This window comes from Phascolarctos cinereus, unplaced genomic scaffold (assembly GCF_003287225.1).
Source record: "Phascolarctos cinereus isolate Bilbo 61053 unplaced genomic scaffold, phaCin_HiC Scaffold_5;HRSCAF=322, whole genome shotgun sequence".
In the NCBI taxonomy this organism is placed as follows: Eukaryota; Metazoa; Chordata; class Mammalia; order Diprotodontia; family Phascolarctidae; genus Phascolarctos; species Phascolarctos cinereus.
Genome location: NW_027555958.1, coordinates 306,300,635 through 306,326,432, shown reverse-complemented (window position 1 = coordinate 306,326,432; position 25,798 = coordinate 306,300,635). Strand labels below are relative to the sequence as shown.

The window sequence follows — 25,798 nt, the reverse complement described above, 5'->3', positions numbered from 1 at the left end:
GTAGGAGAAAGAGCTAAAGTAAGGAAGAGATGTTATTGCTGAGACCTTTGACTTTTTTTGAACCATTATTTTCATTTATTGTTACCATTCAGTGAAGCATATGAAATGCTTTCAAATTGTTTGTGTAGAAGTCGTATTTAACTGGCAAAAGGGAACAAGTTTAACATATACTACAATGATATTGTCTCCTCCTTCTATGAAATTTAAAAATTGCTGACCTTGAATTGCTTCCGCAGAACTGCTGATAGGAGACTGATTTGTTAGGTTTTGTATGTCAAGTTAATGGGCAATGCATGCTGCATTCTTGTGTGGATGTGCTTAGCATACAGAAAAGATGATGTCTGAACAGAGCTCACATTCACCTTGAGAGGTTTTTTTCTCTCCACTTTATTTAAGTTTAAAAATTATTTCTATTATGCTGGATTTTCTCATTTGAATCTGTATATGGTGGTTGAACTTTTTTCATAATGTTCTACAATGAATGATTACTATTATTAAATAGATTTTCATCAGCATAATTAAATGTATTTTAAAGTATTCAATTAGCAGTCCCTAAATTTGGGGGGATATTATAGTACCTCTAATTGTTGTTTTTTACAGTATTACTGCCTTTGCCTTACCACCCCCCAAAAAAACACCTATCATCAAATGAAGCTCATTTTAAAAAAATCAAATTTCTTAAATTTACTTTAACTTAGAGAATTTTGTGGCATCATTTACCATAACCAAAAATGCTGTGTGAATATCACAAAAATAATTCAGAAAACATATAGTAATAATAAACATGGAAATAAAATGAGAATGGATTTTCTTTTTTTGCCATTAGAAAAAGTTTTGGTCATCACCAGTCAAGGTGATATGAAATATTTCCCATGCATTTTCTGCTTCTGTTTCCTCATGTAAAAGGGAGATATTATAGGGTGTGTAAATTATTTGGAGTATTAATTTGGATGTGGTCTCATTTTGTGACAGCAGTGCGTGTGCACGTGTGTGTCTGAAGCATAAGTAAAGTGTGATTAAAAAAAATAACATCTACAAGAACTGACAAACCATGGCTATAAAATAGTCTAATTGATCCTCAGGAGAGAGTTTGTAAGTAACTTCTGTGTTCCTCTTTGCAATCTTACTTCCTACTGTTGTTAACCCTATCTTAGCTACTTATAAAATTACTATACTAATTGGGGGGGAGGGGCAGGCAGGCAGTGTGGGTTGGAGCAACCAGAACAAGACACAATTTCAACACATTCTTTAATTTTACTGAATGTGATTTAGTAATACAGAATGCAGTTATTCATACCTTGTTGGGTTGTTGAGATAAAAAAAGTACACTACCTGCTAACTAACCTTCTGGCAGTAAACCTCTTACTGGTGACATAGATTAAAAGTACTTCTGGGTATAAAAATCTATTAAAAAGCTAGATAATTTTCTTCCATGCCTATGTTTGTTGTGAAAAGCAATGCATTCAGTAATTCTAGATATTTATAGTTCTTATTCTCGACTTACCCCTTCCAAGTTCTGCTATTCAGGGTTTGTTTGTCTTTTTTAAGTTCATTTGGTCTGAATTACATCAGCACCAGAACCATACTATACTTTTACTATGTTAGCTTAGACCAATGGTTGTTACATCAGTTGATCACAGTCCCCCTGGCAGGTCATCAGAGTAGACAGGCAACAAATGAATGCTATAGAACACTGACTGGATGGAGAGCCTGAAGATACATGTGGGTTTGAATCCTAGCTCTACACTGACTTACCAGGTGGCCCTAATGTGTCAAGGGATTTTGAGATAAAGAGAATAGGAGAAGAAGGAGACTTAATTTTCTGGGTAATGCAAAAGGCAAGGTCTGTAGCTGGGTGAGTAGGGGAAGTGTGAGAGGCTTGAGGGGAGAAGAGAGCTTCTGTGGGGGAGTGAGAATGGAAGTTAAGTCCAACAAGCATTTGTGTGCCTTGCGTATAGTTAAGTGTTTGATAGTAAATGTTTTTTGATTGGACAGCACATCTGACATTTTTATGCTAGACTTTGTACTTCTATATTTCAAAGTGAACTTTTTTCAAAGGTCATGTAAAACTCTGCTCTCTATCTCTTGTTTACTCAAAAGTTCACCTATCTGTAAGTCCGATAAGTAATATGTTCCATGTTCTTCAGATTTTCTTGTAATATCTCTCTTTATATCTAGGTCATGTATACATTTTGACCTTATCCTGGTAAATGGTGTAAAGTAATTGGTCTGTGCCCAATTTCTGTGAACCTGCTTTCCAGTTTTCCCAACAGTTTTTACCAAATAATAAATTCTTGTCCCAAAATCTTAAGTCTTTACACTTGTGAAATGCAAGATTACTATATTTATTTGCTGCTGTAAATTGTATATCTGCTCTGTTCCATTGATCTACCTTTCTGTTTCTTAGCCAGTGCCAGATAGTTTTGATGATTACTGTCTTATAATATAGTTTTTAAGGCCTGGTACTAATATACATCCTTCATTTACATTTTTTCCATTATTTCTTTTTTTTTTCATTCTTGATAATTTATTTATTTGTAGTTTTCAACATTCACTTCCATAAGATTTTGAGTTTTAAATTTTCTCCCCCTCCCCTCCCTGCCAAGATGGTGTGCAGTCTGATATAGGCTCTACATTCATATTAAGCATATTTTCCCATTAGTCATGATGTAAACAACAATTAGAACTAATGGGAAGAACCGTGAGAATGAAGCAATAAAACAAAATAATAAAGGAAAAGGAGAGCAAATAGAATGCTTCCATCTGCATTCAGACTCCATAGTCTCTGGATGTGGATAGCAATTTCCATCGTGAGTCTTTTGGAATTATCTTGGGATTCTTGCATTGCTGAGAAGAGTCAAGTCTATCGAAGTCAGTCATCACACAATGAAGCTGTTACTGTGTATAACGTTCTCTGGTTCTGCTCATTTTACTCTATATTGGTTCATATAAGTCTTTCCAGGCTTTTTTGAAGTCTGTCAGCTTATTATTTCTTATAGCATAATAGTATTCCATTATATGCATATACCACAACTTGTTCAGCCATTCCCCAATTGATGAGCATCCCCTCAATTTCCAATTCTTTGCCACCACAAAAAGAGCTGCTATAAATATTTTTGTAATAATAAATATTTATTTTTCCTGTTTTTATGATCTCTTTGGGATACAGACCTAGAAGTGGTATTGCTGGATCAAAGCATTATTTCTTTTGATATTCTTGACTTTTTGGTCTTCCAAATGAATTTTGTTATTATTTTTTCTAGCTCAATAAAGTAATTTTTTGATAATTTTTTTTAAAAAAAAGGCAATTTGGGTTAAGTGACTTGCCCAAGGTCACAAAACTAGTAAGTATCTGGGGCTGAATTTGAACTCAGGTCCTCTTGACTCCATTTATTATGCTCACTATATGCTAAATACTGGGAATACAAATACATGCAAAAATAAAGACTGTCTCTGTCCACCCAAACAGCTTACATACTAATGAGGGAATATAATACGTAAAAAGAAGCTAAATCAAGGGAGGGGTATGGTGGCAGAAAGGAGAGTATAATATGGGGACATCATGGTAAAGTCTGGATACTAAAGGATGGGCCTTTTCCCAAAATAGAGATTTTTAGGAGGAACTCAGCCAGTGGGAGAGTAGGGCTGCATGGATGGAGGAAGAAGGCAGCTGAAGCCTAGAAGAAAATGGAAGAATAGAAGAACTGCCTTGTATTCCTCCATTGAGAGAATGAGGGCCCAGTTCAGCTTGGATAAAATGAATTTGCAGTGCACCTAGTGAGCATGATTGTGAGACTTTCTTTAGCTTCATTCAGCAGCTATTTATTAGGAACAGAGAATGTAGGTGGTGGAAATAATCTGGGGCTGAGGTTTGGCAGGAGATTAGCCAAGATAGGACATGGGGGCAGGGATTCAAGAACAGAGAACAGCATGGAATTGAAGTGGTTAACTACTGGATAGAGATTGGAAAAGGTAGAATGTGAGATCATATCTGGGGTAAGGCATGGGGGAATTGGAGGTCTCAATGAAAGTGAAGTATAGATTTAATAGGGGGTGAATCATAGGAAGAGATGGAATGATAGGACATTGTGATCAGATAGAAGAATGTCAGAATTTCTCATTAGGGAAGTATGGAACATTTGTGGGTAATGGTGACATTTAGTGTGTGACTATCCCTTTATGTGGATAAGAATGAAGGAATCAAGAGATTTAAGGAGTATGTTATGGAAAAAGTAAATATCAATGAGTGAATCAATCAACAAGCATTTATCATATGTGTATTTATCATAATGTGTATCATATTATCTTATGTGTAGACAGTGCTAGGGGTTGGGAATATTAAGACAAAAAAATGAATATCCCAGCTCTCGGAAACTTGTGTTCTGTGAATCAGGAGCCATGTTTCATCATCAGTCTTCTGAAGTCATGATTAGTGACTGATAGACACCAAGCTGGGATATGAAGATAACAATGAAATGGTCCTTGCCCTCAAGAAGCTTACTCCTATAGAGAGAATATATGTGTGTGTGTATGAGAGAGGAGAGAGAGAGAGAGAGAGAGAGAGAGAGAGAGAGAAAGAGAGAGAGAGAGAGAATTCTTTTTTTTCAGTGAGGCAATCAGGGTTAAGTGACTTGCCCAGTGACAAGTGTCAGAATCTGGATTTGAACTCAGTCCTCCTGACTCCAAGGCCAGAGTTCTATCCACTGCGCCACCTAGCTGCCCTGAGAGAATTTGTTCTTGAAAAAAATAAGGGATTCTGAGATGTGCTGGTGAAGTTGGAGTGCATTTCCTGTCTTAGATAGTAGATAGCTAATGCAAAGACACCAAGATAGATATTGTATCATGTGAAGGAACAGCCAGAAGGCCATTTTGCCTGGACTGAAAAGTCAGGAAAGGGAATAATGCATAATAAGGCTAGGTTGAGGCCAGATTGTTAAGGGCAAACAGAGGAGCTTACATTTGATCCTAGGGACAATAAAGAACCACTAGGGTTTATGTCAAGGATGGGAGGGGGAAAGGTTGGAGTGATAGGGTCATGCTACAGGAAGATTGATCAGCTGTATGCAGCATGGATTCGAGTTAAGGAGACTTGAGACAGGGAGGACCAGTTAAGAGGTTATTGCAGCTGTGTAGGTCAGAAGGGATAAACGTATGAACTAAGCTGTTGGTTGTGCAAGTGGACAGAAGGGGACAGATTTGAGGGAAGTTGTGGAGATAGAAATGACAAGAAATGTAGCAACTGATTGATTATATGATGTATGCAAGAATTGAGGATAACACTGTAACCCTGGGTGACTGGAGGGATGGTAGTGCACTTGGCAGAAATAAGGAAGTTCAGAAGACAGGTGAGATTTGGAGGAAGGGTAATGCTTTGTGTTTGTACATGTGTTTGAAATGCCTGTGGGTCATTCACTTTGAAATGTCTAATAGGTGATTGGAGATGGACAGCTAGAACTCAGAAAAGATATAAGGGCAATAGAGAGAGCTAGGCATCATTTCCATGGAGACAATTAAACCCATAGGAATTTGAGTCCTGAAGATCTGGGCTCCAGGTCTGCCTCTGCCACATACTGGCCTTGGGGCCCTGGGCTGACCATTGTCTCAGTGCCTCAGACAGCTAAGACTAGAAGTTTCCAAGAAGCTACTGGCCTGCTTTGCTAGAAGTTTCTCATAGGGACCTTGCTTCTTCTTGTGTTTGTCCTTGGCTCTTGAAGAGGACCATGACATCAGGGAGATGATGACATGACTTGCAATTGACTTTGATTTCAGAGAGGGAGGCTGTGCAGGGTCCCCAGCCTCACTTTCTGCTCCAGAGCCATCTGGGTCCAGTGGCCAGATATTCATCAGGATGACTGGAGATGGCCCAGGATGCAATGGGAGACCCTGGCTCTTTTAAGCTAAGGTCTTTTCAGGTTCTCACTTGAAGTGAGGCAATGCCCATTTAGTGAATAGGCCTTTTTAAGAAGTGAGTCAAGGGATGGCCTCTTTAATTAAAAAAAAAAAAAGTCAAACCAGGAGTGGGGAAGACCCTCAGGTTTGCTGGCCAAAAGAAAAACAGTTAGTATTTACATTCACTCTGAGCAAGGAGGGCCCAAAAAAGAACATGAAGTGGTGCTTGGCCAGGGACTTATTATTGTTCAATCTGTGAGCTTCCAGAGTGAATTGGGTTTAAGGCTTGTTCTTTGTGAAAGAAATGTAGCCAGTAAACCCCAGAGAGGAGAGGGACAGGGAGAAGGACAGGGAGAGAGACAGGGGCAGATGGAGGTTACTAGCCTCACTTTCTCCTCCAGAGCCATCTGGTCCAGTGGCAAGATATAGATCAGGGCAACTTTCTTTATGAAATCATAAGTCTGGTACCCTCCAAAAAAATCTGTGATTTTTTTTTTCCATCAAGGACCAATTGCTGTACACCTTTTGCCAGGCTTTTTTTTAAGTGATGGTCAAACAACATTTGAGTAGGAGCAAAAGGTGCAGTGTAGTGGAAAAAATGATTGGTAGGCAGAACCTAGAACCCAGGCTTTTTAGTTCAGATTCTGTTATTATGATTGCTGGGCCTTGATGTTTTCATTTTGGTTAGGTGATCTCTCTGACTTCTAGCTCTCTAATGTCTAACTTAACATTTGACAGAAGTTGGAGAGAGGTTTTGAAATGTCTCTTGGATAGCTTTGTTTCAATATCCATTGAATTCAAGTTTCCAAGACAAGTAGAAAGGGAGTAATTAGTAGTCATACAGAATTGCAGTTAATATCACCAATGTTTTTCTCTCAGAAAGTTTGTTATTTTGTGATTTATATTTAAGGATGGTGAAATGTATTCCTAGTGTTAGGTGGGTGTACATGTGGTTGTAAAGACTTATGGTACATACAAATACTTTTCTCAAGCCTACAAGCTATCTTTGGTTTATAGTTGACACTGACTCTCGATGCTATCGTCTTGCCCATTTGACTTTTGCTCAGTTGTTGGCCTTTGCTTTAAAATCACCCCATTTCAATATGTGCCAAACTATTTGTATAGCAGCTGCTTCCCAGAATTTGGCAGTTTAGCTCTGCCTCTACAACAGTACATCTGCTGAGCCCATTTAGGCCAAGCACTAATGTTAATGAACTGGAAAATATAATATATATAAAACTCTTAGAAATTCTCGAATTGTTGACTTTTCATGCCAGTTTCCTATGAATTATATTTGACACCCAACTTATTTTTTTGCACTATTGACTTCCTTTTAAGAGAATATCCATTGTGTGCATTTGATGAGAATATATTATGAGACTGTTAAGAGAATATAATATCACACACACACACACACACACACACACACACTCACAATTAGATTGAATATGTCTGGTTCTATACTTCGCATCTATGCTCCCCTAGTGTAGATTTCACCCTAACTATACCTTTTAGGCACCTGGGACATGTCATCCTGTAAAGTCTACACAGGGAATTATCCCCTGTGCTAGGAGCATGTGTGTCTTGCCATTATGTGGGTACAAATGGAACACTCAGGCAGTCCATTTGATTATCATCCCTTTATTCTCACACTAAATGATGATGATGATGATAACAACAACAGTATACTATATAGCCGGCCGATCTCCTTTTCCACTACCTTTTGCCCCAGTTCTTCTATGTAGTTATTCATTAGTAACATGCTGCTTATTACTTGATTATTTTTTTAAAAAATCAGTAAATACTATTTAATGTTGTCTTTTCAGTTTTCTGTGTCACTTTCTAATTCCATAATTTGTTGTTTTTAAAATGTATTAGAGAATTCTCTTGAGTTACTTGACTTTCCAATATTTTTATGCACCTATTCAAAATAAGAGTGAGTTATTCAAATGTACTTACAAAGTCTATTTACAATTTTTAGGATGAACTTTCTGATATCAGCCAGGGAGGATCCAAGGCTACTACTCCAGCATCGACAGCTGCTTCCGATGTTGCCGCCATTCCTGCTGACACTCCTTTGAAGGAGGACAATGACGGCTATTCGAAGGCTGCAGATAAGTCAGAGACGGGCAAGCATATTGAAGTACAGGTAGCTCAAGATACTAGGAGTGTGTCAATTGGTAAGCATCTCGTAGTTGTGTTTCTGTAGCATCCGGGGTTGGTTGGCTTGCTGCCTGCTTTGGGTATTGCATATTTTAGTGTAAACACAGACTTGTCTTACCTAGTAGCTAGCAAAGTCATGGCCTTTAAAATGACTGAGGTAGGGCAACAGGGGAGAAGGAGAACTGCAAGGAAGGAAGCTTTTGCTTGGGATAATGCAGCATTTTCTACTGTGAAAAAGCTAGAGAAGCTGTAGCTTGTGTTTTCTTTTCTCTGTTTTGATCTCACCTCTGATAAAACATGCAAGTGCACTCTAACTCTTTTTTGTTTTTTGGAATGTGAAAGTTCAAGAGAACTCTTAGAAAATATGTGTAACTTAATGATAATGTGCAAGCACAGGAACATGACACATTCATGGCTAATGCTTACTCAAAAATTGCTCTTTTCTCAGGCTCTAATGAAAATGAAGATAAATCAGAAGTGCAGGCAATCATTGAATCTACTCCTGAGCTGGATATGGATAAAGACCTCAGTGGATATAAAGGCTCGAGGTACTTCAGGGTGTTGCTACTGTTTCTTAGACCTTTCATTTAAGTGGAACAAAAACACGAGATGCTTCTATTCTTTTTTCCTTCTACAAGCGTCCTGCCTTCAGTCAATTTTGACATATTTAATCCTATTTAATCCTACGAGAAGAAATTCAGGTACTTTGCTGTGGACTAATAATAACACATAGTAGTGATGGGGCAGCTAGGTGGCACAGTGGATGGAGTAGTGGGCCTAAAATCAGGAAGACTCATTTTACTGAATTCCAGTCTGGCCACAGACAGTTACTAGCTAGGTGACCCCAGCAGGTCACTTAACCCTGTTGGCCTCAGTTTCTTCATCTGTAAAATGAGCTGGAGAAGGAAACGGCAAACCAGTGTAGTATCTTTGCCAAGAAGATCCCAAATGGGGTCACAGAGAGTCAGACGTGACTCAACACAACAATAATAATGGCTCGCATTTATACAGCCCCTTAAGGTTTGAAAAGTGCTTCATATAGGTTATTTTGTTTGATCCTCATAACCACTCCGGGAGACAGGTGGTATTATTTGCCCCTATTTTACAGATAAGGAAAATGAGACTAAGAGAAAGCTTGCTTAAGGGCACATAGCTTGGTATAGTATCCGAGGCAGAATTCAAACTGAGATCTTCCTGACTGTAGGTCCAATACTATCCACTACAACACCTAGTTGCCTAATTAAATCAAGTCAATGAATGTCTGTTCCTGTTGCTTCTGAAACTAAACTCTTTTGTAGTTTAGACAACTTTATATATTTATCATTTGGCAGCTACTAATGGGTCTAAGGACCACAATAATGTTTGTTTGTTGTTATTCAGTTGTATCCAACTCTTTGTGACCCCATTTGGGATTTTCTTGGCAGAGATACTGGAGTGGTTTGCCATTTCCTTCTCCAGCTCATTTTACAGATGAGGAACTGAGGCAAAACAGGGTTAAGTGACCTGCCCAAGGTCACACAACTAATAAGTGTCTGAGGCCAGATTCAAACTCAAGAAGATGAGTCTTCTTTATTGCAAGTCCAGTGCTCTATTCTCTGCACCACCTAGCTGCCCCTTCTAGGGCAATGTAGAGATGTAGAAAATGACAACTAAGGACTATTCATGGATCCTATGAGGAAACAAGTGGTAGTAAGAGAAGTGTCACATTTTGGATAGCTAGCAGTGTTTCCTGACTCCTTCCTTAGACTTAGGAGATTGCAAGTCTTCCCTGATCTCCTTATTTCATTATCATGGATAATCACAATCAGCGATTAGCAAGAAAGACATCATCTTGTGTGGCACTCTTCCTAGGTAGGCTCTTTGTTTGACTGATGAAATGAGAACCAGTTATCTACTGTTCTAATCAGGATATTTGAAATTACATTAAAATTTAGGGCTTTGAGATCATTTCTTTCATTCATTGCTTTGTCTATATTTCTGCACATTTAAAAACAATCATCCTGATAGATTTTTGTGGAAACTTCTCTCTCTCATTCCTACTCCCCACAAATGTTGACAAATATTTATTAAGCTCTCTGAACCATAGGCCCAAACGTAGAAAGCACCTACCCAATAATCATTTATATTATATTGATATTAAATAATTGTTTTATTTCTAAATAATAGAGCTCAGATATCCATTTTACAGTGTTGTAAAAGACCTTAATTGTTTGTTATTCTCTTGTACAGCACTCCTACCAAAGGTATAGAGAACAAAGCTTTTGACAGAAATACAGAATCTCTCTTTGAAGAACTGTCTTCAGCTGGCTCTGGCTTGATTGGAGATGTAGATGAAGGAGCAGATCTACTGGGTATGGCAGCTTGGGCAAAGAATTATTTTTTTACTGGTCAAAAAAAGAGTTTCTAAGTTTGTTGATGTATAAAAGCCTCCTGAGCCTGATTACTCCCCTAAGAGGGCTGCTACAACTTTCATAGCTTACTGTGATAATGGAGGTCTTAAAAAATGCTTCTGTGTAAATCCGAAGACTAGCTTATTTGAAGTTGTATTTGTCCTCATTATCTTATAACAGCTCTGATCATTAATGCTAATAAACATTTCAAATGTGTACGATTCTGATTTTAAAAATTTATCTTCTGAAAATATAAATTTTCTTTAATAGTAATTACCCAGGCAGCTTAAATGGTATGATCAACCATTGTAGTTTGTTTTGTGCACAAATGCTGCCACTGTTTGATTTTTTTTTAAACATAAGGATCATCCCACAAAACTGTTTACCATTTAGCAAATACTTTTAAAGGGAAAATATGTTAATAGCTTGCCACTAGATTTATATTTTCTGTGGCTCTAGAAAGTTTTGGTATATCATCTTAAACTTAGTGTGGTATTATGCCTTTACCTTTTTGGTTAATGATCCTAATTTTCCAGGTGTTTGGGAGTTGTTAAATAAATAGTTCTTAGATTTTAGTCCTTTTTAGCAACTCTTAATTGATAGACAAATCAAGACTGGTTTAAATAAGAAAACTAGAAATGAAAAGTTATGTACCACTATTCATTGGTTGACTGATGTCAGCCCATCTGCCCACTACTTGTACCCAGCCTATAGATATACTTAAACTATCAGCTCCTTGATGCCTAGGTCATTTTTCCTGATCACTTTCTAATAATATAAAAGTCAAATGAAGAGATGTCTATCCATTATCTTGATTCAAATAAATGATTTTTTTTTTACTCTGATTAAGTTTTTGTAGTTTAAACAAAGTTACCAGATATTCTCTTCTAATACTGTGTAAGGATATATTTTTTAAATCTTCCTTCTCACCATCAAAAATGATGGGTTTTCTGCCCACCAGAAACAAAAAACCAAACCTAAGATTATGCTTACTTAGTTTAAGCATTTTAATGACAGTTGGGCTATCCAAATTCCCAATTAGATTTGTATTGCTGATAGAATGGAAGAAACATTGCGTTTCATTTGAAATGAGACTTTTCTTTTTACCTGTGTATTTGTGTTAATCATATTTTGGATCTTTATTTGGAACTTTATTTCAGGAGAAATCTTTGTTGGAAGTATGTTTTTATTAACTATACATTTCATAGAATACAATATAAGAATGTGTTTTCCATGTACCATCTTAAATTTTTTAGTATTATAGTGGCATGTTACTTAATATCTGGTTTGGTTAACCATTTTCTTTTCTCTCTCATTTGAAATTAATGTAAACTTAGTTATTAGTCTCCTAAAACAAGCTAATTGAGATTCTCCAATCTCTTTTCTCTTGGGCTGCTTACCCAGGGGAATATTCTGGTGTGTATGTTTTTAAACGCATTCAAATTGCTGCTTCTACAGCTAGGCGTTCTTGGCTGCCGTTGTCATTCGGTGCATTCTCTTCATTTTTCTGCTCACTGATATTTTTTGCTCTACATATTTTTTCAGCTTTTAAGCCTTTTCTCCCAATTTGTGTAAAAGTTTCTACAAACATGGTTAGCAAGGATTTTTTTTCAAGCTAAGCTAGAGCCTATTTCTTCCATGTATGTGCTTCTTTTATAAAATTACTTATAAAGAAATCATTTCGTTTTAATATGTTAACATATGTTTATTTAAATATTAACTAAAAGGCTTAGTTTGGATTTGGAATTTGGAGGGTTTTTTAGTATCTGAAGACAAAACATTTCTAACCGTGAATGAAATAGATGTCAGAGTGAGCTATTTCTGATTTTAATTTAAAATTATTTTTAAAATCTCTTTTTAAAAAAAAACAAACAAACCTTTTTTATGGATCCCAGAAGTTTGATCTAATATGTATTATTGAGTGGGGAAAGGAAGAGAAGAAAGTAAGCATTTATATAGAGCCTGCTATGTGCCAGGCATTGTGCTATACACTTTTTTCAAATGTTATCATTTGATCTCAGTGAGTGTATCCCCTTTCTCTATGGAAACATTCTTTTTTTTTTTAATTCTTCTAAACTATTAAAAATGTTTTTCTCATGAGGGATTTGTTAACCTAACCAGGCTTTCCTTAATTATCTTTTTATGGTACTTTCACCCAACTTAGTTCCCTAAATGGAAAATTAGAAATACTGCAATTGTCATAGCCTTTCTTTCCAGAAACTACTTTTCAGTACTTTGGGGTCAGTGCAGTGCATGGGATGTAAGGGTATGTCTCTGTATCTCTGTCTATGTGTACACAAGAAAGAGACAGAAACACATGCATTTTTTGTTTGCTTTTTTTTTTTAACTTTTTGGGGTTCATGTAAGCCCTCTAAAACATAGTTTCACCTCCATTTTTCTTAATATGCTTGAAGTGGAAACTTTTATTTCCCTCAAAGTTAACTATGGAAGTTGTTGCTTAGAATGTCATCCATGTAGATTTTTTAATGTTTCTAAAATTACTGAACCTAATCATTATTGATCTGACACTACTTTGATGGAAAAAATCTACTACAAACCAACTGGTTTGTGGACTTTAATCTAAGCATATTTATTTTCAGTATGAGGCAAAATAGGAAAATATTTATTTGGACTTCAGAATTTGTAGCATCCCTGGAAAGGGCTTACCAGTAGAATAGTAGGTCATCTTCCTAAGCTACAGAACACTTCTTCCATCACTTCTCCGCCCTGCCCTCACATCAGTATCCTCCAGCCATACCATCGTGATTCCCAGTCTTTGTCATTAGCTGTGTTTTTCACAAAATTCATAAAACTTTATAGGTAATCAGTCTGCACTCATGCTGTTTCTTACATGAAACATTTCTTGTTCTTTGTTTTTGCTCTACATGGGATGCATGGGCTTTAAGACCATAATTTCTTGGGTAAGGTGCCATCTGCTTTGGGGTACTGCAAAGCTTTTTCACTTTGTCTGTCCTTTGTTCAAACATCCCCTCTATCTGTAAACTCTGTTTGGATTCACAGGCTCTTTATTAATTTGTATTGTCTATATGTGATATAAAGTATATTATATAAAGTATATGAATACATATATATTATATAAAGTATAAAGCTTTTCAGATTTCTGCTCCTTGCATTTCCTCATTAATATTTTTGGTAATCCAGATTGACTCATGTTTTTATATCATCTTCATTTCATCTATTCGTTAACTGGGTTGAGTGTCAGCTCTGTATAAACCACCATTTTGTGTTTTAATATTTAGCGGAATTCTTGATTTTTTAAAAAAGTGTTATCTTTGGAAAGAGAAGAAAACATCAGTTATGCAAGATAAACCAATATAATTTGTGCCCTTCTATTGGTCTGGAAGTTTTATAGGTTCTTAATCTATGGGGATTGCCAAACTAAAAAACAAACAGATTAAAATTATAAAATAATATTAATAATTAGCATAGTTTAAAGTTGATCTTTTTTTTCTTTTCTAAATTCACTATTATCTTTTTTCTTGTTTTGAAGGAATGGGTCGTGAAGTTGAGAATCTTATTCTGGAAAACACACAACTCTTGGAAACCAAGTAGGTATTCACAGAATTTTAATAATGCAACTAATGTTCATTCCATCATTACTTCCTCATCAACCACTTCATCCAACCAAAGGATGTGTTTCCCAATTTCTCTTCTCCATTTTTATCTACATCTAATTAGAGCACATGCTATATACAGTCTACACATAGGCTTCTTTTGGTATACCCTAGGTCTTGATTTCCTTTCTGGTTATTGTATGCATTTCTAGCTATATTCTGCAATCTTATGTCAGTCACCTTTTTTGGATTTTGTCTTGTTGGAGGCTAAATGGTATTCTTATCCACAGTTTCTCAGTTTCTGACACATTATAATGAAAATAACAATAGTTTGCATTTTTACAGCAACATTAAGGTTTGCTAAGCACTTAATATATACTATCCAAGGTTGGGGAACCTTTGGCCTCAGGGCCATATGTGGCCCTAGGTCCTTAAGTACAGCCCTTTGACAGACTTCACAAAATAAAAAACTTGGACTCTGTCAAAAGGCTGCACCCAAGGACCTTGAAGGCCACGTTTGGCCTCAGGGCCACAGGTTCCCCACCCCTGTGCTATCCCATTTGGTTCTCACAACAACCCTGTGCAGTAGGTGCTATTCTCATTTTGCACATGAGGAAACTGAGGCTCACAGAGTTGAAGTCACATAGCTGTTACATGTCTGAGACCAGGATTTGAACTCAGGTTTTCTCGACTCCAAGTCAAGTGCTTTATCCACTGAGCTTCTTTACATGTCATATCTGATTTCATTCTCATAACAACCCTGTGAGGTAGAAGTGTTATTGTTGTCCTCATTTTACACATGGGGAAACTGAAGCTGAGAAATGTTAAGTGACTTACCCAAGGTCCCAGGCCTAGTAAATATTGAAGACAGTATTCCAACTTAAGTCTCCCTGACTCCCAAGTTTAGTGCTCCATCTACTATACCACCTCACTGCCACCTCCTAAAGGCTCGGGAGAAGTCAGTTTCTCAATTCCATAGCATTCATTAAGTTTGTATTTATCTGAGACAGATGAATTGAAGATAAAATGGCTTCAAAAGGGGACGTGCACAGTCTTATAGCTTTTTGGGCATAGTTTCAAGATGTTGTCCAGAATGGTTGGACTAGTTCACAGATCTGTCTGTCAACAGTACGTTAATTAACATGCCTGTTCTCCTGTGTCCTTTCCAGCATTTGACTTTTTCTTTTTTTGTCATCTTAGCTAATCCGATGAGTTTGACGCAGTACTTCATTATTGTTTTAATTTGCATTTCTCTTTATTAGTGATTTAGAGCATTTTTATGTGGTTTTTGATAGCTTTGATTTCTTCTTCTGAAAACTGTCTATTTATATCCTTTGACCACATTTCAATTGGGAAATTACTTTTATTTTTATCAATTTGATTCGGTCCCTATGTATTTTAGAAATGAGACCTTTATCCAAGAAACTTGCTATAAATTTTTTTTACTCAGTTTCCTGCATTTCTCATTTTGGCAGCATTGGTTTTGTTAATGCAAAAACTAACATTTATAGTGTTAACTATAATTTCTTATAATTTGCTGTGTAGAAATGCTTTGAACGTAGTGAAGAATGATCTGATAGCAAAAGTGGATGAGTTGACCTGTGAGAAGGATGTGCTACAAGGGGAACTGGAGGCTGTGAAGCAGGCCAAACTGAAACTGGAGGAGAAGAACAAAGAATTGGAAGAAGAGCTTAGAAAGTGAGTGACTCCATTCCTTTAAATAACTTCACCTTAAATTGAATTGAATTATGGAATTTGAAACCCTCATTCTGTCATGGTTTTCCTTTAACCTTGATTGATCTGTGGGCATAGCATTAGAATAACTTGTCCTAAAAGGGGGGCAGTTACATAAACCTAAAAACATCTTGTTGAAAGTGATATCCCCAGTTAAATAGTGGTGATCTTGTAGTGCTTAATCATGGTTTTGCATTCTTCAAAAAGATTGTCTTAACTCAGTTTGAATCACATTTCTTTTTCTTCTTCTTTTTGGCTAGAGCTCGAGCAGAAGCTGAAGAAGCAAGGCAAAAAGCAAAAGATGATGATGATGTAAGTATAACATTTTAACTGGTCTGTATAACAAGCTTTTTTCCCATTACACTGCAGTATGTGTTGTAGAGAAAGTTGGTTTACTTAGTTTGGGGTTGTAACATTTTAAATAGATAATGTTGTTATTTAGTCATTTTTGGTTGTGTCCAACTCTTTATCACCCCATTTGGTGTTTCTTGACAAAGATACTGACAATACTGGAGTAGTTTGCCATTTCCTTCTCCAGATCATTTGACAGATAAGGAAACTGAGGCCAGATTTGAACTCAGAGAGATGAATCTTTCTGACTCTAGCCTAGCACTGCACCACCCACCTGTCCCCAGATAGGGAATAGAAAACCCCATGAAGAAAAATGGATGCCATTTTGTTGACAGCATAGTTAAACAGTCTCTTGTGTCGCCTTGGCATTGCTCAACACAGCTCTAGATTTTTTGCCTCCCTTCTCCCTCCCCGCCCCCCCCCATCAGAATTGTGGAAATCATTGGTGACACTAATATCCCTTAATATATAATCATCATATTCCTACACTGCCTCTAAAGAAAGATGACACTGCTCATTCGCTACCAATATGACATATGCTTTGTGTTACTTGGGGCAGTGGTATAAGTTTATGCTAATCCATTCCTGTATGCTAAGAGGCATTGCTATGCTGGAGCTAGCTCATATAGGCTCACAAGAGCCAACTTTTAAATTTTCATTCATTTACACCTTGCAGATCGGCCAGTGGTACAAATCAGGGCTTGCTTTATTGTTTTGTTGATTGTCTAGACTTAAGAAAGTGATGGAGATAACGATAAATATTAAACTTTAAAGTGCATCATGTGCACACAATCTCCTACCCCACCCCCAAGCCAGTTGTTAAAATTTACCAGTGTACCCCTGCTAAGAGCCCTCTTTTCACCTTAGCGTGATTATGTGAGGCAGTTAGCTAGATTTTAAGTAATAGGTCACTTGATTATGGAACAGCAAAGCCAGCAGTCCTGTGTGGCAATCAAACCCCTCCAGGCCCTTGGCAGATTAGCACAGTAACCTCACTAACTGGGCTGACCAATAAAAATAATGTTCATTTTCTCTACATAGTCATTATTGTTAATTTGCAACAAATTGTTACTTCAGTGGATCTGTTTTCTCATTCCTTGAATATAGATTACAATCCATCCGAATCTTATCCTGTAAATTCTTTAGAGCAACCCACCTAAAGGCTTGGGTCCATCTTCCCTCACTCTTGACATTGTGTGAGCAACATATGGGCTACCCATTTATTATCCTTTGCTCTTACTACATATTCCTCTCTTGTTTTTGTTTTTATTTTTTGACTCTAAAAAAGTAGTAGATTTGGTAGAGCAAAGTACTACTTTAAAGGCTCCCAGGTGAAATGTATTATTACTCAAAAAATAGATTGTTAGTTTGTGAAATTCTTCCACCTATATTCAGAAGGCCTCAGGGTCCAGTGGAAGAGTTATTTTTTCAGTCTTTGACAAATAAATAAAACTTCTTTTAAATTTTTACATAAAAAGTTTTAGTGCCTCAGTGCTTAATTAAAGTCCAGCATTTGGAGTCAGATCACCTAGATTCAAAAACTATGTCTGCCATTTACTACCCTGTAAACCTTGAGCAAGTTACTTAACTTATCCAGTCCTATTTCTTTATCTCCAAAATGAGGTAGATGACCAGGAATATTCCTTTTAGTTCTAAACCTCTGATCTTGTAATCATAAATTTCAGCAGTGGGTGGTCATTAAAATTTTGCTGTTTTCTGGTGGTTTTTTGTTGTTCTTTGCAGTTCCATTGTTGGTGGCACTGAAGCACACAAATATTTCATTACATTCATTTATTATACCTTGTTTAGTCTAAGTTCCCCATTTAATGGACATCTACCTTCTTTCCAGTTTTTTACTGTTATAGAAAGTGCTGCTCTATATATTATACATGAAGCTGTTTTTTGTCATTGATTTACCTGGAGATATCAACAAGCATTCAGTCAGTAACTGCTTAAATATTTACTGTGTTCCCTATACTATAGACTCTCTGGGTCACAAAGGGTTTGGACATATTAGTCATTCTTTTGCATATTCTAAATTCCTGCATAATATTTTAATTTGTATCTAATTATTTATACTTTGCATTTCTAGCTGGTTTTCTAAATCTTTGCACCCACTTAATCACCAATACCTGAATAATTTACCTTCGTCCCTATTGATCATTAACAAGGTAGTGAATTACAGTCACTTTATGTGTTTAATTTTTAGAAATTTAACATGGCAGAATGGATAGAGAGCTGGCTGGCCTTAGAGTGATCTCATACAGACTGGCTCTGTGACCCTAGGCAAGTCACATGACTTCTCATGCCCAGGCAGCCCTCTAAGACTAGAAGTTGCATAGCAGGTGCTCAACCCTATTGGTAGAGGGACTTACTCCCTACACTGACGAAATCACAGGTATAGTTAAAAAGTTTTTTTAAAAACATTTTTCTTACAGGCCTTGAGGGAATCTGGATAACTAGTGGGCATAGACACAAATGGGGAATGGATGACCAGATATTTGAAAAAGTTACGCAAAATTCAACTTGGCTTTTTTAATTTCATAAGCAAAGTGTAAAGTCTATAGAGGATCTCTTAAAATCCAATATGAATGTACAGAGTGATCCCGTTTTTTCCTTTCTTTGTAGAGTGACATACCCACAGCTCAGAGGAAGCGGTTTACTCGAGTAGAGATGGCACGTGTCCTCATGGAAAGAAACCAGTATAAAGAGAGGTTGATGGAGCTTCAAGAAGCTGTGCGATGGACCGAGATGATAAGGTTAGTATTGGAAAGGTGCCATATTTGTGTGCTCTTTTATTTTTTTAGTGTCTGATTTATTCCTTCAGTCATTACATCCCTGCTTTGTGGTTTGCTTAGTCCAGTGAGAGAACAGCTTATGCACAAAGTAATGCTACCAAACTAGTAGCAAAATTGGGCCAATGAGGGTTGTATTCATGTGGCCTCACTAATGTCATCTTAGTAGCTTAGCAGTAGTTATCAGCTTCTTAGAAAATAAGTCTCTCATCATCCTGACAGTACTTTATTATTCATTTAGTCTTTATTGATGCCCTTTGTTTTTGTTACATTCCTTTCATAATTTTCTCCCTGAAAAAAGAAAATTTTTTTTAAGGGAAAAAAAGAAAGCTTCAGCAAAACAAACCAATATGTTGATCCTGTATTCCACATCCATAGTCTGACAGCACTTTATAAGTGATGTCAGGAAAGAAAGTTTTATTTTCACTTTTTCAGAAGTATTATATCTCCTGTTTGAATTCTTCCCTCTCCATTTGAGAACTCACACAGAGTACTTCCTCCGTCACCTAATGCTGCCATCTGTAGGTCACATGTACCTAGTGCAGGTCAACTAGGCTTTAGTCAACATAATAGGCATGTTCCTAAAAAGTTGCAAGTGAATAAAATTTTTTGAATTCTATCTTAAATAACAAAGGGAGCTTGTTATTTAAAAGAATTTTTTTTGTGTGGATAATTTTGTAAAGTGCATAATCTTTCTGTCATGCTAAATCATCACAGATTTTAATTTCGAGTTTTCACTTACTGGATTTTCTTAATGGGGCACAGCTATTCACTTGGATTTAAAATTGTGTAGCATGTTTTTTTCCTTACAATATTGACTTCCTTGGTATTATGTGCTTTTATTTAGAAAGAATATATTTCCCTTGTAAAAATGATGTACAGTATGATTCATTACATATTTTACAATTACTTAAATGCTTCTGAGAGAATTCCATTTTCTAATCTCTTTTTAACAGATGAAGAAACTAAAATATCAAGAGTTATGTTTTCAGCATACAGGATCCAATAGACAATATAGCATCCATCTGTCACTTCTTCACTTCTCTCTCCCCACCTTGCTACCCTAGAATTTTGTAGCTTTTTAATGTTTCTGAGATCACTAAACACTTTCTAACCTGCCCACATTACAGTTAGTACTGAATAGTGCAGTGCTTCTGTATTTGCTGCTTATTTGTGGTGTTGCCACCAAGATGGCAACATCTGAGACGTGGGAGGGGAGCCATTGACATAAGTATGACTCCTGATGAGAAATTACAGAATGAGTACTGAACACCGGCCAGAGGCAGACACACCTGCCTGTCGTGCCAAGTATCCCAAGCTTGAAACAAGCTCGGCAGTTCTGAACTTCAGGAACCTATACCTGTCAACCAGTCGGTATAGTAAGCTCCCAGGAGAAGGGGCCACCGAGTGGCCTAAGAAGGTGCAAACTAGCCCAGGTTGGAAAACAGAGCAGGTCCTAGTGAAGCTGGACCCATGAGTAGCCCCTGCCTTTTAGCCTAAGCGAGGTAGAGAGACCCCGTGTCTTCTTAAAAAAAAAAAAAGCCTTTTTAAAATATATTGGAACTCACTTGTTCTGACAAAAAAGAGGAATGTGATGTAGTAAAGCACTGGACTGGGAGTCAGAAAGTCCTGGGTTCAAATCCTGTCTCTCTGAACCTCAGTTTCCTCATGATACCATCTATGGTACTTAACTAAAAGGATTGTTGTGTGAGGCCCAAATGAGATTTTGTATGTAATGTTTTGTAGACATTAAAACACTATCTCAGTCATTATTCAGAAAATAACAGTTCACACACAAAAAAAAGCAGGAATGTCCATTCTTTGTTAGCATGAGTCTCGTTAGCACTGTGTGTTTATTTATACATGCTCAAAAACTTTTGGTGCTTGACTTTATATATGCATATTTTACTTTTTCTTTAGGGCTTCAAGAGAAAATCCAGCCATGCAGGAAAAAAAAAGGTCAAGCATTTGGCAATTGTAAGTATCTAAAAAGAAGTCAAGGTAATAAAGAACATTTCAAAGTAGGAAGTTATATGTTAAAACTGACTTATCACTGATGGGTTTTATTTCCTATTCAATTTTTTCCTTTCTATTGTCATGTGAATATTGCTAAATTGAACCTTTTCTTTTTGACACTTAGCATGCCAACTGGGTAAGGCTGTCCTTGAAGACAAAAATAGGATCTCGTAAGCTGCATCCTCTAGTGTTGGTTATGCACCTAGTGAAGTAGTGAAAGTCTATGCCTAAATTGCATTGAAGTGATGATGAATTCATGAAGTGGATGCCAAAATGGGTCCCCATTAATTATTTGATCAATTGGTTCAGTGATTGATAAGAAATTTTGGATTTAAGATGGGAAACAGTGTTGTGGGGTTTGAGTAGTGTTTGTGTGTTGAACTTTTTGCATATGGTTATGCTATGATGATTGTGTCACTGTGCTTATGACATGTCCTTTTCCAATTAACTTGTCACCTTCATTTAGTTGTAATTGCTTTATTTGATGTTCAATTAGTTTATTTGCATTTTCTTTTTAATCAGAAAAGTGAAACCAATTGAAAATTATGTTTTATCCCTTTATTATAAGAGTTGGAACATCAAGCCTAGACTCAAATTAGTGCTGTTTACCTTCTCTTGCCCCTCACCAGTACTCACTTTTACCTATACTGATAACACCTTATTAAGAATCTGACCCAAACAGGAAAATTCTGCTACATAAGATGGCCTTCCCTCAGCAAACATTCAGAAGAGTGAAGGAGATTATTTTAACATTATTAATTTAACATTATTTTCACTTAAAAATATTCATTTCCAAGTCTCTTTAAAGAGCAGAACCTGCCATGCAAGCATTACTTTTTTCCCTCCTTATCTCTGTGAATCTGAGGCTGGTTTTGAGTTGTTTTTAAAGCTGCTAAGAGGGGCTACAAATTCATATAGTTTGGCTTTGCTATAATCTGAAAGAGTTCATGTAGAGCTAGGATAGTTTTTTCAAGTTAAACATGGTATTTTTGTTTTCTCATTTCAGTTTCAGCCGACTTTTTAGTTCCTCAAGTAATACCTCCAAGAAGCCTGACCCCCCAGTTAATCTAAAATATAATGCACCGACCTCCCATGTTACCCCCTCTGTCAAGAAAAGAAGCAGCACTTTATCTCAGCTACCTGGGGATAAATCGAAAGCTTTTGACTTCCTCAGCGAAGAGTAAGTGCCTTTGGGCCTGGGTTGTAAAGATGGTCGTGCTCTGTGGGTTGGAAGACTTGCAGAATGTCATATTGTTGCATGCCAGAAGTTATGAACAATTAAGATAAAAATCTGCAAGGAAACTGCTTTTTAATAGAAATACAATTGGCCAGTTTTCATATGGAAAAAGGAGCACTTGAAATTCTTCTAACACAGGGGCAGCTAGGTGGTGCAGTGGATAGAGCACCGGCCCTGGATTCAGGAGGACCTGAGTTCAAATCCGGCCTCAGACACATAACACTTACTAGCTGTGTGACCCTGGGCAAGTCACTTAACCCCATTGCCTAACCAAAAAACAAACAAACAAAAAAAGAAATTCTAACGTTTTTATATCTTATGAGCATTTATAAGCCTTTCTTTATGCTGAATTTCTTAGGCTTATGATTGGGAAATTATCTGTATTTTTAAAAATAAGATTAAAGTCACCTTGAATTTTTGTACTTCTGAAGCAAAAAAAGAAATTGATTAGAGAACCATGATTTTGATTCTTTCCAAGAAAGTTCTCTTTTAGTAATTTTTTTAGCAGTAACTTTTTAGGCATGTGAGGGAGGAGGATTGATCTTTTCTGTATGGCTAAACCTTGAAACCTTAGTGAAGGTGCTTGACTGCTGATTCACCTTTCTTCAGTTGTGTATGTGACAACCGATTAAAATAAGCTAGTCATCTTGTATTTATTACGCAGAGGTGAAATGGGCACATTTGGAATATAAAGAGAAAATATCTTTCAAAACAAACAGTCTTTGTACTTCATTTTTATTTCATGAGTAGGTAAATGGTGAATTAAAAAGAAAACGAGATAGTGATCATATACATTTTTTTTTAATTTCCTCTTGTCTAGAACTGAAGCCAGCTTAGCTTCCCGAAGAGAACAGAAGAGAGAACAGTACCGCCAGGTGAAGGCACATGTTCAGAAGGAAGACGGCAGAGTGCAAGCTTTTGGCTGGAGTTTGCCTCAGAAGTACAAACAGGTACACTATTGATGTACTGAACACACTAGAAAGGTGTATGTGTGTTCATTCTTACATATATAAAGCCTGCTCATGAAAAGCTATGTGGATATTGATGCTGTCCATTTTTAGTTTCAAGCTAATTTGAACTAAAAGGAGAAGAAAAACTTTCCAAGTGGAAAGCCCTTTTTCTGTCTTTCAAAATCATCATAAAAATTTTCAGAACCTAAATATTTTATAAATGCCTTTCATTGGGTTCCCTGTTTTGTTTTGGGGAGGTAGCTTGTTATATGCAAGTAACTTGTTATATGCAAGACTGTTATTTGTGTGGGAGCACAAATACACACATACACACATGTATGCATATGTTTTGAGAATAGCAATGTCATATTGACTTCTCCAAGTTCATGAAGGAAAAATGAACAAGCAGAATTTTTCAGGACTGTTTTATTAATTGGGTAGGAAAGCTGGATTTTAGTTAAGATCAAATTGTTAAAGCCAAGTGATTCCTCCTCTTGGCACCTCTTGCACCCCAGTCCGGAAGAGCAGGCAGTGGGGTGACCAAGAAGGATTTGAACACCCTTGTGCACTTAGACCTTCCTGCTTCCCAGCCCAGAGAAGTATGTGGATGGCCAAGACCCAGCACTCCTAGCCTTTGCCCTATATGTCATCCCATGAATATTACGAGCCATACAATTAATCTGCCACTTTCTGTTACTTATTTTGTTCTCCTTATCTCTGTACGACTTCCTCACTAGGTGTAAACTATCCCCAACCCTGACTTCCATCCCCATCTTCCTTGCCTACCCATGTCCTGTTCCAGCTCAGCTCACCCCTTCCATGGTGCCCTCAGGAGTTCCCATTTCATAATAAATAAATTTCCCTTCCATTTACTTATTTTCAGTGAGACTTATTTCCCCAGATGACACTATGTCTCAGGCTATACTATTTAGCACTGGTTCTCTCACACCTCAAAATACTCATTGGTTTTGGAGAGGGAATCAGACTCCTCTCTTTCCGTGAAGATTTCCTCTTCTTGAAATTCATACTATTAACATTTTTCATCCTATAGCAATCATGGGGACTGTTGCCTACTGGGCCTATAGGTCATTCTCCTTTGTTTCTCTAGGAATATGGCGCCTAGATCACTGTCTTCCTCTCCTCTCCAACTCTTTCTCTAACCTTAGGAGATTATCTTCAGTATTCATACTGATACTCTATGCTAACCTCCCAAATCTTGTAATTTTCCTCTAGGCTACCTGAGCTTTGGGTAAGGATAGTCAACACCCTGGATTTCATAAATGTTCTATTTCCTTATTTCCTATCAGTTATTAATAATAACTGGTAATCCTTGATTTGACCATAACCTCTCATCATTCTATCTCTCCCTATGCCTAAGCTGTCTTAAAACCTCTAGTTCATTTTCATCATGATTTCCAGTCCTCTGCGCCTCAGTACTTTCTTAAATCATTACTCATCTTCTGACTTCATTTTTCTCCTTTCCCAGTCTCAACCCTTTAGTTAATCAGTTCAGCTCCATACTGTCCTCTTTCTTAAATCCCTTATCCTTTGGACACTTATCTGTTGCCCTAATTCAGCCCTAGATAACTCCATCTTCCTTTTTCCTTTCTGCTCTGGTGCTAACAACAGACCTGAAGGAAGTCATACAACTGTGATGACTAGGTCTAATACAAATTTTTGCTGTCAGACTTCAATTGGGCCCTCACTAAAGGAAGGCAGTCCTTTTATTCCTCCCTATTTGATTCTATCACAGAAGCTATTTCAAAATTTCTTTTCTCTGAAGCCTCCTACACCTCTTGTACCCTTACCCTCTCATGTATGTGGATAGATGCTGCCTAGGTGAGGAGTTCATCTCATATTTTACTGAGAAACTTTAGGGCTTTAACTCTGAGCTTTCTCTTTGCCCCTTCTCTTTTTTCACAAAACCCCTTGACATCATCCCTTAATTCCTTTCCTCTGATCTGATCATTTGGAGGCCCTTCAGCAAGGCTAATTCCTCTATACATGCACCTGATCCTATCCCCTTCTGTCTTCTCCAACAGATTGCATCTCATGCCCCCCTTCTAATTTTTAATCTCTTCCTCTATTTTTTTCCTTCCTTACTACCTTCATATATGCTCAAGTCTTCTTATCCTTAAAAATCCTTCCCTTGACTCTATTGTCCACTCAAGATCTCATCTTATATACTCCTCTCCTCCCTTTCTCTCCTCTTAGAAAAAAGCTATCTGTACTCTGGCTCCACATCCTCTTCTCTCACTTCCCAACCCTTTGCAGTCTGGCTTCTGATCTCATCAGACTCAACTGAAACAGTAAGCAGTTAACTCTTACTTGCCAAATCTGATGGTCTTTTCTCAGTCCTCTTCTTTCTTTACCTACCTGTTCCATTTGATACCGTTGACTAATCTCTCCTTCGGCATATTCTCCCCACTCTGATTTTTTTGTGAGTGATGTTAGTTCTTCTCCAGCTGCTCCTTCTCAGTCACCTTTGCAGGCTCGCCATTCGTCTCCTTCCTCCTAACTGGATGATCCCCAAGGCTCTGTTCTGGGCGTTTTTCTTTTCTGTGCATTCTACCTTTGGATGGCTTCATTATATCCCATGGATTTAATTATCATCACTCTGCATATGACTCCCAGATCTATCTGTCCTTATCTGTCCCTGAGCTCCCACATCACCAATGGCCAACCAACAGCCTATTGG

General features: G+C 37.2%; 1 protein-coding gene across 8 annotated transcripts in view; it reads left to right on the top strand.

Annotated features, from left to right (window-relative positions):
• Positions 1-25,798, top strand: part of SPAG9 (sperm associated antigen 9) — a 149,568-nt gene that overhangs the window by 92,852 nt on the left and 30,918 nt on the right. For all 8 annotated transcript variants that reach the window (XM_078156070.1, XM_078156069.1, XM_078156072.1 and 5 more), the window contains 10 exons: positions 7,871-8,069; positions 8,501-8,600; positions 10,282-10,403; positions 13,954-14,011; positions 15,563-15,715; positions 16,012-16,063; positions 18,731-18,861; positions 20,818-20,874; positions 21,920-22,093; positions 22,971-23,100. In XM_078156070.1, the coding sequence (XP_078012196.1) occupies positions 7,871-8,069; positions 8,501-8,600; positions 10,282-10,403; positions 13,954-14,011; positions 15,563-15,715; positions 16,012-16,063; positions 18,731-18,861; positions 20,818-20,874; positions 21,920-22,093; positions 22,971-23,100 (1,176 nt within the window). The remainder of the gene's footprint in view (positions 1-7,870; positions 8,070-8,500; positions 8,601-10,281; positions 10,404-13,953; positions 14,012-15,562; positions 15,716-16,011; positions 16,064-18,730; positions 18,862-20,817; positions 20,875-21,919; positions 22,094-22,970; positions 23,101-25,798) is intronic.